General features: G+C 35.0%; 1 protein-coding gene across 3 annotated transcripts in view; it reads right to left on the bottom strand.

The window, feature by feature from the left end:
* UBR3 (ubiquitin protein ligase E3 component n-recognin 3) overlaps nucleotides 1-12,569 on the bottom strand; it is a 256,407-nt gene that overhangs the window by 16,313 nt on the left and 227,525 nt on the right. For all 3 annotated transcript variants that reach the window (XM_024243049.3, XM_024243051.3, XM_024243050.3), the window contains exons 33-35: nucleotides 12,238-12,362; nucleotides 6,658-6,765; nucleotides 6,401-6,526 (exon numbers count right to left, since the gene is read on the bottom strand). In XM_024243049.3, the coding sequence (XP_024098817.3) occupies nucleotides 6,401-6,526; nucleotides 6,658-6,765; nucleotides 12,238-12,362 (359 nt within the window). The remainder of the gene's footprint in view (nucleotides 1-6,400; nucleotides 6,527-6,657; nucleotides 6,766-12,237; nucleotides 12,363-12,569) is intronic.

The raw sequence follows: 12,569 nt of genomic DNA, 5'->3' as shown, positions 1-12,569 counted from the left end.
TGCTTGAACCCAGGTGCAGAGTTTGCAGTCAGCTGAGATCACACCACTGCCCTCGAGCCTGGGCAACAGAGGGAAACTGTCTCAAAAAAAAATTACTTCCTTGTGATTTCTGCTTTGAGCCACAAATTACTTAGAATTATGATGCTTATCACAGATTTGATGATTTTCTATCTGTTATTAATTTCTAATTTAATTCTGTGTGGTCAAAAAACACACTTTATAACTCACTTCTTTGAAAATTGATACTTTACGGCTTGACACATGGTTTATTCTAAAGAACAATATTCCATGTGTAGTTGTATATGTATAATATATATTCTGCTGTTTGTTGGAGAAGTTATAGATGTAGTTATGTCATAATAGTGTTGTTCAGGTCTCTTTTATCCTAGTTGATTTGCTCTCTACTTGTTATTGATTACTAAGAAGGCACACTGAAGTCTCCAAATATAATGTAGATTTGTCTGTTTCTTCCTTCAACATTTGTTTATATAATTTGGGGCACTGTTATTTTGTGCATATATGTTTACAATTGTTATATCTTCTTGCTCTATTGAGAGAGGGAATTTATTTTACATGTAATGCACAAAATAACTTGGGAAGATGGGAACTGCCAATGGTAGAAAAACAGCAACACTTTTCCAGCTTATGACAGGAAACTCAAAAAATGTTTTGTATGGCAAGGAACAGCATAGCCTGGGTCCAGATGTTAATAGTGCAGGGTCAGGGTTCAAACTAAATGTTTTCAAATTCTGCCTGCTTTACTTACGAGGTATGAATCTTGAGCAAGTTACTTCATCTCTGTGTGCCTGCTTCCTTGTCTGGAAAATGAGGATAATAACAGCTACCTCTCAGTTATAATGAAGTTTATTATTATTTTTTTTTTTTTTCTTTTAGAGACGGAGTCTTGCTCTGTCACCCAGGCTGGAGTGCGGTGGTGCGATCTCGGCTCACTGCAAGCTCTGCCTCCCGGGTTCACGCCATTCTCCTGCCTCAGCCTCCCAAGTAGCTGGGACTACAGGCACCCGCCACCACGCCTGGCTAATTTTTGTATTTTTAGTAGAGGCGGGGTTTCACTGTGTTAGCCAGGATGGTCTCGATCTCCTGACCTCGTGATCGCCCACCTCGGCCTCCCAAAGTGCTGGGATTACAGGCATGAGCCATTGCAGCTGGCCTATAATGAAGTTTAAATGAATTAAAATGCAAAGCACTTAAACAGTGCTTAGCATGTAGTCAATGTGTAGTAAATGCTAGCTATCATTATTTTTTTTTCATGGGAAAATTATTTTGACAGAAGAAGAAAAAAAGGAGATATATTAATGTTCTTCAAGTTTTAAGGAGGTGGGGGGGCTAGATAATCATGAGCCCCTGAGAGAATCTTATAACTATTTTCTTCCAATAAAAATGCACATACACAAACTACTTTACAAACAATGCTATGGAACTTAAAAGTTATGTGAAGCTGCTCTATTTAGAAATCCAGAGTTAGAGAATAAGACAGATTGATTTAAGAAGAGAGAAAAGATAAGGGAACTATATAGGTTACTATCATTAGTCCTAACATGGTGGTAGAAGTAGTGCTAGACTAAGATATTTAACTAAATTAGGAAGTCTAATAGATTACTGTGGAGAACAAGCTTGCTGTGTTAGAACATCTACTAGTTACCATTCTTGATTATTTCCTATGCTTAACAAAATGTTTGATTAAAAAATGTACTGCTAAGCTTGAGAGTCTCCAGACTATTAGAAAGAATAACTCAATTTAGCAGGACAGCTAAGACTAATGTTCAAAAATTCCATTAAGTTTCTACATTTTAGCAACACATAGAAAACATAACTCTTAAATGATTCTATTTATAATAAAAGCAAAAAAAAAAAGGCACAGGATACGTAGAAGCATTTTTTTTGGGGGGGTGGGGTGGGCCACTACCTATCACTTCCATGGCTCAAAATAGTACTGGATGTGCACTAAGACAACAGAGAAATAAAGACTGAAAATGGGACATATTATAGTATTTTCAGATTATTTGATCATAATTATATAGAATACCTAAAATAATAAAAAGGCAAATTATTAGAATAAAAAACTTTGGCAAGTGGCCAGTCAGAAGACTATACAAAAATCAATGGTATTTGTACATGCCAGGAAAAATTAATCAGATAATGTAACAGAAGATATCATTTAAATAGAAATCACAACCATAAAGCCTCTAGAATTAATTAGCTTTATAAAAAAAAATGCTCCAGACTTGGACGATTAAAAAATTCTATTAAAAGTGTTATAATCCAAGCACTTTGGGAGCTGAGGGGGGTGGATCACTTGAGGCCAGGAATTCGAGACCAGCCCGCCTGACCAACATGGTGAAACCGTCTCCACTAAAAATACAAAAAAACTAGTCAGGTGTGGTGGTGCGCACCTGTAATCCCAGCTACTTGGGAGGCTGAGACACAAGAATTGCTTGAACCCAGGAGGTCAAGGTTGAAGTGAGCTGAGATCGTGCCACTGCACTCCAGCCTGGGCAACAGAGTAAGACTGTCTTCCCCCACTCCCCCCAAAAAAAGTATTAAAACACCTAACTAAATGAATATATAAACCATGTTCAATGTCTTAAAACTATAAATTGAAGATAATTCCAAACTAAAATCTTGTAGGATTTTGGAAGTAACTTGACAGATTAAAAAATGTATATAAGAATAAAAGCTTGGCTGGATGTGGTGGCTCACGCCTGTAATCCCAGCACTTCAGGAGGCCAAGGCGGGCAGATCGCCCGAAGTCCAGAGTTCGAGACCAGCCTGGCCAACGTGGTGAAACCCTGTCTCTACTAAAAATACAAAAATTAGCTGGGTGTGGTGGTGGATGCCTGTAATCCCAGCCAGTTGGAAGGCTGAGGTAGGAGAATTGCTTGAACCCAGGAGATGGAGGTTGCAGTGAGCCAAGACTGCGCCACTGCACTCCAGCCTGAGCGACAAAGTGAGTCTCTGTCTCAAAAAAATAAAAAAGAATAAAAGCTCATATATAGCAAAAAAAAAAAAGAAAAAGAAAAAAGATGTCAAGAATAAATTGGACATTCACACTATCAGATACAATGTCTATAATAAAACCACAGTAATTAAAACAAACTGCTACTAGTACAGAAGCAAATAGCTTAATAGTATATAATAATCCAGAAATGTGAAAACTTGATACCATGAAAAATCAGTCCAAAAAAGTTAGATTATTTCATAAATAATTTGTACATAGTGTTGGAAAAACTGTCTTATCAAATAGAGAAAAAATTAGAGCTTTATCTCATACCACACCACAAAATAAACCCCAGACTGAATTAAAAATCTAAATGTGAAGATAAAACTATGAAAATAATAGAAGAAAATACAAAATAAATTTATAATTTCAGGCTGGAAAAGGATTTTTTTTTAATTTTTAATTTTTGTGGGTACATAGTAGGTGTGTATATTTCTGGGGTATATGATGGAAAGGGATTTTTAAAATAAGATTCTAAAAGTACAAGTCATAAAGAAAAAGGTAATCGTTCTAACAACATTAAACTGAAAAATTTCTATTCCACAAAGGACACTATGGCTAAACAAAAGCCAATGAAAAGATATCTACTATGCTTAAAAACAGAATGAAGATAATCACAGAAACCCAGTTTTTAAAAATGGCCAGACTAGGAACAGAAAGTATACAGAGGGAAATTTAACTGGCTAAGTATATGAATATATGAAATTGCATTTATAATTAGAGAAATGCAAATTAAATTAACCATAAGCATATGCTTTGTACTCAACTGACTGCCAAACATTACACACTGGCTAAGAAGAAGTGCTGGCAAGTATATGGGGGAAAACAAGAATCCTCTTGCACTGCAAATGGGAATATAAGCCTTGAGCAGCCATTTAGAAAAACAGATAGGTAGGATGTATCCTATGGCTCCAACAATCCCACAGCTGGTACACAGCCCAGAGAAACTTTATATTCAAGAAATCGTTATATTAAAATATACAAGACATTAGGTTCATAGCAACAGTTAATTTTTTTCCATGGAAGCAAAGAGTTGGAGGCAGCCTAGATGTTCATCAATGAAAAATAAATCGATGTGGGAAAAGTACACTGGAAGATGACAGCATGTATATGCTGGACAAAAGGATGATTTATGTCCCTGGTAGGACAGTGTGAGACAGGATTTATGTCCCAAACAAGACAGCATGAGATTTCATCATGCTACTCAGAATGGTGTGCAATTTAAAACTTAAGAATAGTTTTTTTCTGGAATTTTTCATTTAATATTTTCAGATTGCAGTATACCATGGGTAACAAAAACCACAGCAAAATTGCAGATAAGGGGGTACTATTGTATACACAAACAAAGTAAGATTACATAGATGACAGAAACTAAATAAAAGGAGAACAAATTTCTATCTAAAGCTCTGATCTCACTTTTCTCACTTCAGTTGAACAGGTCCACCTAAAGGGTCCAACTACCCCTCAATCTGAATATACACAAAATACTTTCATTCCATCCCCCACGCATCTGCCCTGTATTTCCTCCTTCTATTAAGTTTTCCCTAAAAGTTCATGTCTCTTGGTCTCAAGAAACAAGTATAGTATGATTCTTCCTTTTCTCTTGACTCTCACGCATTCAACTAGTTGTCAAATCCTATTTTATCTCTGAAATCTCTAATCGTTCTCCAGCCTCTTCTATTCCCAGTATGTCCTTTCCTAACTGGTCTATTCTGTTCCCATCTGTCTATTCTTCACAATCTGTCTTATACTAGAATGAGGTTTTATCCTGAAACAAAATTTGAATCATATATTTTTGTCTAACATCTTTCAATGGTCCGAATTCCCTCATATGAAATTCAAGATCCATTACAACTATATTTTAATCTCTTTCTTCACTATGTCACACTGTTCCTTTTTATGCACCATATTGAATGTATTTCTTTCTTGGTCTAAACACATGTGGTATTCCACTACAGGCATCACTGTACACTCAAACACCAGACCAACTTTCAATGCCCAGCTCAAGAACTTCTGCCTCCACATACTTTCCAACTTATGGGCAAAAAATACTCTCTCATAAAAACAAATGACAAAATAAGCCATAAGGTAACAAGAACAGAGAGAACCACAGCCAATGGCCTTTAAATATGAAAAAAGTACAGGTGGTAAAAGAAGTTGATTTTGTTTAGTTACTCTTCCCCATGCTTGAGGATGCTCATATGCCAGAAAGAAACACACTTTTTTGAAATATAAAATTTAAAAACTGTGAAAGAAAATATCTAATGAATGATTATTCTAAGAATTTGTCCAACATCTTATAACTCTAAAAAGAATGTTTTGGTGACAAATGTGCAGCATATGTCTTGAAGCACTTGATAAAAACCAAAGAATTCAAAACTATTTAATGTAATGGTGAATTACTTAAGAAAGAGGGAACACAAAACTGCTTAATTCTGATATACTTCAGAATTCAAAGGCCATAAATATGATAAATGTTAAATTTCCACATCAAATTCCCTAGAATTGAATGGCAGATAAGTCAGGATCACATTCCTATAAGCACAGTTTGGGTTTACTTACCTTCTGGTTTCCTACCCTGTCACTTTCTTGCCCACTCATATCAATCCACAGTTTTATGAAATAGATTAAACCAGTGATAATTCATTCACCCATTTTAATACAACTGGTTACAAACTGAATACTGCTATAAACGCTGTCATATCTTCAACCAACCAGTTTTCTGACCAACATAACTTTTAAAAGAATATTAAAAGCAGATGATGTTAGGGATACAAATGTCAATCAGACTGACTCCTATGGTCCTATTCATCAAGTACTGGGAATGTATCATCATTGATCTAATCCAAAGCTGCTCAAATATCCAATATTAGTAATATTATCATAAAAATGGGTGGATGTTTACAAATACAACAGAAATAGTAAATATCCTAAATATTTATACCTTTAAGCTAGATTAACATATAGTCATATGACAGTTACATATGTACTACACTACATACCAGTATATTTAAAACAAAATAGCTTATTATAAAAACAAGGCTTGGCTGGTGCGGTGGCTCATGCCTGTAATTCCAGCATTTTGGGAGACCGAAGCAGGTAGATCACCTGAGGTCAGGAGTTTGAGACCAGCCTGGCCAATGTGGTGAAACCCTGTCTCTACTACAAATACAAAAATTAGCTGGGCATGGTGGTGTGTGCCTGTAATCCCAGTTACTAGGGGGGCTGAGGGAGGAGGATTGCTTGAACCTGGCAGGCGGAGGTTGCAGTAAGCCGAGATTGTGCCACTGCACTCCAGTCTGGGCAACAGAGAGAGACTCCATCTAAAAAAAAAAAAAAAAAAAAAAAAAAGCTCCCTCTTACATATCCCAAATTACCTACCTGGCAGCTAGGTAAATCTTCCCCAAAAAGGTGGTGCTGAAGAAGGCTGGTGATTCTGAGAAAAGGTAAGCAGAAGTCCTGTAAGTATTTTTCCATGGATTCAGGAGACCAAGCAATAGGGTTAACCTAAAGTTAAAAAAGAAAATTTGAACAAGTCAGTCTACAATAAAGAGTTTTTAAAAATTACATTGATAATGGCAAGAAAATGTAAATTTTTTACTAAATAACCGCTACATCTGATTTTTGCAAAAACATACCATTGCACATTCCTGAGTTCCTTCTTCATGGTATAACTTTCCTTTAAATAGTTCACTTATCACAAAGCTCAGTAATACTTCGTAAGACTTTTCTGCATCACATGTACTCTGAAAAAATTAAAATATTGGTTACACTGGTCACTGAAAATTATAAAAAATTTACATTGGAAATAATTTTTAATGAGTAAAACTGATTATATTATTTTTCAAGCATATGAGCTTCAATTCTTCAAAATTTGGGTAAAACTGTACACCTCTGGATTCACAATGAAACTGGGTAGGTGGTCAAAGCTATTCCAATACTTCTTTAAAAGACAGCATATAAATTACATAATTATATGTAAATAAACATATGTAAATCATGTTTTTTGACCAAGTAATTCCCACCCCTGGGAATTCTTTCCAGGGATATAATCCAAAAGAAAAAAAAATAGCTATATGTACAAGACATCCAGTACAGCACTATTACGGCAAGAAACTAGAAATGACCAGCAAGAGTGAGGGAGTTACCTAAAAAATGGAATACCAACTTAAAAAACATTTTCTAAGCAGCAAATGTGGCAAATTTAAGCTGTACAAAAAATATTTACAATGTGAAAAGAGCCAAATTAAAAAAAAATAGTCATTATAGTGGTATAATATATGCATATAACATATGCATACAACAGAAAAAATATAGACCACAAATTTTTTTCATTTACAATTTCCCTCAAATGTCTTTGAGGATTTATTAAAATAATACACTATAAAAATAAAATAGGACAATATATTTATTACAGAATATGCAGATAATGACATTAAGTAACAGTCTACAAGTTGATCTTAGTGACCTACTTCCATTTTATCAGAAAGAAAAAATAATGGCTTTTTATGAACTCAAATGTATGTCAATAAAATCTTTATACATAAAGAAATGGACTTCTTTTTATATTCACTGAAATATAAAGTGTAACATGCAAATTACCATAAAATGTAAATTGGGATAAAGTCAGAACTGCTATGATGTCCTTTATTCTACTTATTAACTATACTTTTAAAATCCTAAAATATAGGAAGGGATAAACACCACAGAATGTAAGTTTAACCTAAACTTTTACAGCACTGATAGTTTGGATCAGAGAATTTATTATTGGATGATATTTGGTCTTTCTATAGTTCCTCATTGTTTTGTTCATGTTACTGTGCTCTTTCCAACTAGACTGTAAATTCCAAAATATCATGAACTATGCTTTTTATTTCCCATGTATCCCTCTGCATAACAAAAATCTGAGCAAGAAATACCTGCTAATTAACTGATGAAATTTATTTTGGTAATACTGAAGTTTTGGAGTATTGGACCTTGGAACTTGCTTGGGTGTGCGTCTTCTGATAATCACTTCTTTGCATTATCTTTAAATTACTCCTGTGCTTTCCACCATATTCACTCAGCCATGTAGTATTATGTCCTGATTCTAAACTATAAAAATGACTCTGACTCTGCAGTGGTTCTCCTTATATCATGTGACTCGCCCCATCCTTACCTAATTAATCACCAGTATGATTACTTGTTTAATATAATGACCTATAGATTACATATAATTCACAAGAATCAATATCCCACTAAATATCAAAACAGCAATGTATCATGTTTTTAAAATTGATTTAAGTAAATTATCTCTTAAATAGGCAGAGTTCACCTAAACTCAAAACACTACCATAGATTTGTAGAAAACTCAAAATACTACCACAGATTTGCTATTTATTAATCAATATGGCATAGTTAAGTTTCTCTAAATGTACAATTCAGTCTAAAAGCTTCCTAAATTCAATATACTTTTCTGAGTAAAAGATTCAAAGAGTACAAGAGAAGAGTATTTCTGTTCAGATCGGCTAAGTAAGTCACTGAGTGATAACTTTTAAGTCATTATTAACAAATACATTTTGAGCACTTATTTTACACATAGCAAGTTTTATATCATATCAGAAAGTTAAATATAATGTAATGTTCACTGCTTTGTATTGAGACTTCTTCACAATACAAAGTATTAAGAAAAATATTTTATATAGGCAATCTTTGAATAAACAAAAAAGTAGGCTCATGAAGCTTAAGAAACATGATTTCTGAGAACATGGATGAAAGACCTAAAATCGAGATAAGAAGAATCCTAAGGGGGAGGTGGCAAAAGTATGTGGGTTAAATTTAAAAAAGGATCAAGGGTCGAGAGATGCAAGAGAGTCTGTGCTGGGTAGAATACTTTGTCTAAATTACAGTATTTCTTAAAGTTTTTGATTTCAATATATTTTGGATGCTATGATACCACACCCCAGCAAACAAAACAACAAAACCTATCCAAGGATCCCAGACTAAGAAATTCTAGTAGGCTGGGCATGGTGGCTCATGCCTGTAATCCCAGCACTTTGGGAGGCCAAGGTGGGAGGATTGCTTGAGGCCTGGAGTTCAAGACCAGCCTGGGCAACACAGCAAGACTTCCTCTCCACAAAAAATGGGAAAGTTAGCCAGGTGTGGTGGTGTGCGCCTGTAGTCCTAGCTACTTCAGAGGCTGAGGTGGGAGGATCGATTGAGCCCAGGAGTTTGAGGTTGCAGTGAGCCGTGATCATGCCACTGCACTCCAACGTGGGTGATAGAGTGAGACCCTGTCAAAAAAAAAAAAGGAAGAAAAGAAAGAAAGGAAAAGGAAGGAAGGAAAGAAAAAGAAAAAGAAAAAAGAAAAGAAATTCTAGTATAAAGACTCTTAGCAGAAATTCCATTGACCAAAAAAGTACGAGTTACACTAACTGGAATGATGACTTTTTCAGAACTAAATCTCATTATCAAATTAACACCCCTTCAAAAAATATATACTACTGATACTTTTACTACCATAGGCCAGATTAGATCTGGCAAAAATACGTTTTCATTACAATTAGTATGCCAAAAATAAGCAATTAAAGAGATGAAGCGAATAAGTGAAATTCAATGAAGAAAGGAAGAAAGGAAGGAAAGGGGTGAGAGAAGACGTAAAGAAGGAAGTGAAAAAAATAAGAGTAATCAATGATGCAGAAATCTAAGTAGTTACAGAGGTCACAGTGGTATATTTCATCACTCATAAATATGGTTGTCTCCCAGTTTCCATGATGGATGGGTTCCAGGAACCCCCCCTTGGAAACCAAAATCCACAGATCCTCAAGTTCCTAACATAAAATAGTGTATTACAGTATAGTTGTTGGTATTACAGGCATTTACAAACTGCTATGTATCTAAATGTTTATGTCTATTATAGAAAAAGCTAATAATATGTAGTAAACCAACCTACAGACTATCATAATTTTTAATTTTCTTTCACTAAAGAAAATTTTATATAGCTATAAACTAATACACTAATATATATTTATATGGCTATAAGCCAATATACTTCTAATTAATGTTCTGATAAGAATCTGTCTCATATAAAGTATTTTATTAAGTGTTTTTTAAAAATAACTAACAATTACGAGGCTCAGAAAAAAACTGGACCAGTTACCTAAATTACATCATGTTCCTCCCTTCACAGATTTACAATTGTAAATAAATAGACCCAAATTTTATCAGCAAATTTCTTAAATGTGTTATTTTTCATGATTAGACAGCTTACTAAGGAAACATATTTAAATAATGACACAGCACAGAAACCTAATATACCTGATTTGAATACTATCTGAACACTAACAATCCAAATATCAGATTACATTGCAGTCAGAAAAATTAAAAGAATATTTAGGAAAAATAGGCCAGACAAGGTGACTCACGCCTGTAATCCCAGCACTTTGGGAGGCCAAGGCAGGTGGATTACCTTGAGTCCAGGAATTCGAGACCAGCCTGGGCAATATGGTAAAACCCCAGCTCTACTAAAAATACAAAAAATCAGCCGTGTGTGGTGGCACAAGCCTGTAGTCCCAACTACTCGTCGGGGCTGAGATGGGAGGATCCCTTGGGCCCAGGAGGTTGAGGCTGCAGTGAGCCCTGATCATACCATTGCACTACAGCCTGGGTGACAATGAGACCCTGTCTCAAAAAAAAAAAAAAAAAAGAAAGAAAAAGAAAAAACTAAAGATAATTACAAAAAGAAAAACTGTCCAAGAATTAACCAGCAACAAGGGGAAAAAAATCTTTAAAGACAGAAATTAATTTTGAGAATTTAGAATAACAGAATTGAAATAGAAGTGCCCTTATAAATCATATGGTCCAAACCTTTCATTTACCTTTGAGAAAGCTGAGGCTTAGACAGTTATGTTTTGACTAAAAAAGTAACATCTCTATTTAGTGGCAGGAGATTGGCCTTGTATTTGGGTTTGATGGCCAACTGACATATAATAAATAATTATCCTTAATCCATAATTAAGACATAGTGAACTCTGTGATGACACGATGTTAAATGTACACATAATTGTGATATGAGAGTAAACTGATGATAACAGTGAAGGTTATATTGAATACATTTCATGTATTTATAATTGGTTCTCTCTCCTTTGATACAAGTAGATATGATTTCAACAAAAAAAGTTTTAATGACGTTTAAAAACTCCTTAAGACTCTGTGAGCCAATCAAAAGGTTCAATTTACACTATACCTATTATTTTTTCCTACCAACTACAAATAAACACTGAAGCAATTTTCTTCTTTTATCTATCTCTAAGCTGAACCACTCAGTCAGTTCTTCGGTTCTATAACTCTATAGTATCTCATTTGTTCTCAAGCTACTGAAAGTATTTACATTTAGCATAATTTTTCTAAATAGTTTGCATAATTTAGCTTAAACTGAGTTCCTTTGAGTTTGCTAAGAACTTGTATATATTCTAACATGAAAAAAGGTAATATTTCAAGACGCATAATTAAGAAAAGGCTAGGACTGGCCGGACGCGGAGGCTCACGCCTGTAATCCCAGCACTTTGGGAGGCTGAGGTGGGCGGATCACAAGGTCAGGAGTTCGAGACCAGCCTGGCCAACATGGTGAAACCCTGTCTCTACTAAAAATACAAAAATTAGCCGGGCATGGTGGCAGGCGCCTATAGTCCCAGCTACTCAGAAGGCTAAGGCAGGAGAATTGCTTGAACCCAGGAGGCAGAGGTTGCAGTGAGCCGAGATTGTACCACTGCACTCCAGCCTAGGAGACAGACAGAGAGTCTGCCTCAAAAAAAAAAAAAAGAAAGAAAAGACTAGGATTTTAAATTTAGAAGTGGTGCATCAAAAGCTATCTTTGGATTGTGATTGGAGATAGGGACAAAAAGAAAAAGCGGCAAATAAAATAGATAAGTCTGCAGATATTTTATCATGTGCTCACTGTGTTAGCACAATTTTTATAAGTTCTCTAAGTTTAAGGCTTGCAGAAAAAGCAAAACAAAACTGCTCAAATATAAAGGGATAAAAGGATGAGGTTTAGAGACAGATATAGAAGGCCTCATTGTTTAGTGAAAACATTTTAAACATTTTTTAGCCTGTAGGTGCTCAATTTACAATTAAAATACCAGTAACTCATTTTGTAACACCTACTCTTATTCACTCAATATCCCCAGCTTAAATGACTTCACCTACCTGCTAAATGACAAATTTAGAAAGAGACTAACCTTTTTGAGAGCTCCCGCGTGTTTCCAGGCTGACCTATCTTCTTCGCTGCATTTAACTGAGAGTGCTGCAAGAGCCTGTGTGTATAGTAGAGTAAAAAGTACCTTCACAAGGCAGGTAAAGTGGTCTGCAAGAGAAAAAAAATTATTATTTCTTCGGAATCTAGATATTTTGTACCAAAATAGTTTTACAAATATATGCCTTTCCTTGCATATGTAATTGGTTTTTGTTTTCAACACTTAATAGTTTGTTTGTTTTTGAGACAAGGTCTCAGTCTGTCACCTAGGCAGTGTGGTGCCTGGAGTGCAGTGGCGTGATCACAGTTTACTGAAGC

The sequence above is a fragment of the Pongo abelii genome, chromosome 11 (assembly GCF_028885655.2).
Source record: "Pongo abelii isolate AG06213 chromosome 11, NHGRI_mPonAbe1-v2.0_pri, whole genome shotgun sequence".
Lineage (NCBI taxonomy): Eukaryota > Metazoa > Chordata > Mammalia > Primates > Hominidae > Pongo > Pongo abelii.
Note: the sequence above shows the minus strand (reverse complement) of the source record. Positions and strands in the feature narration are given on the sequence as shown.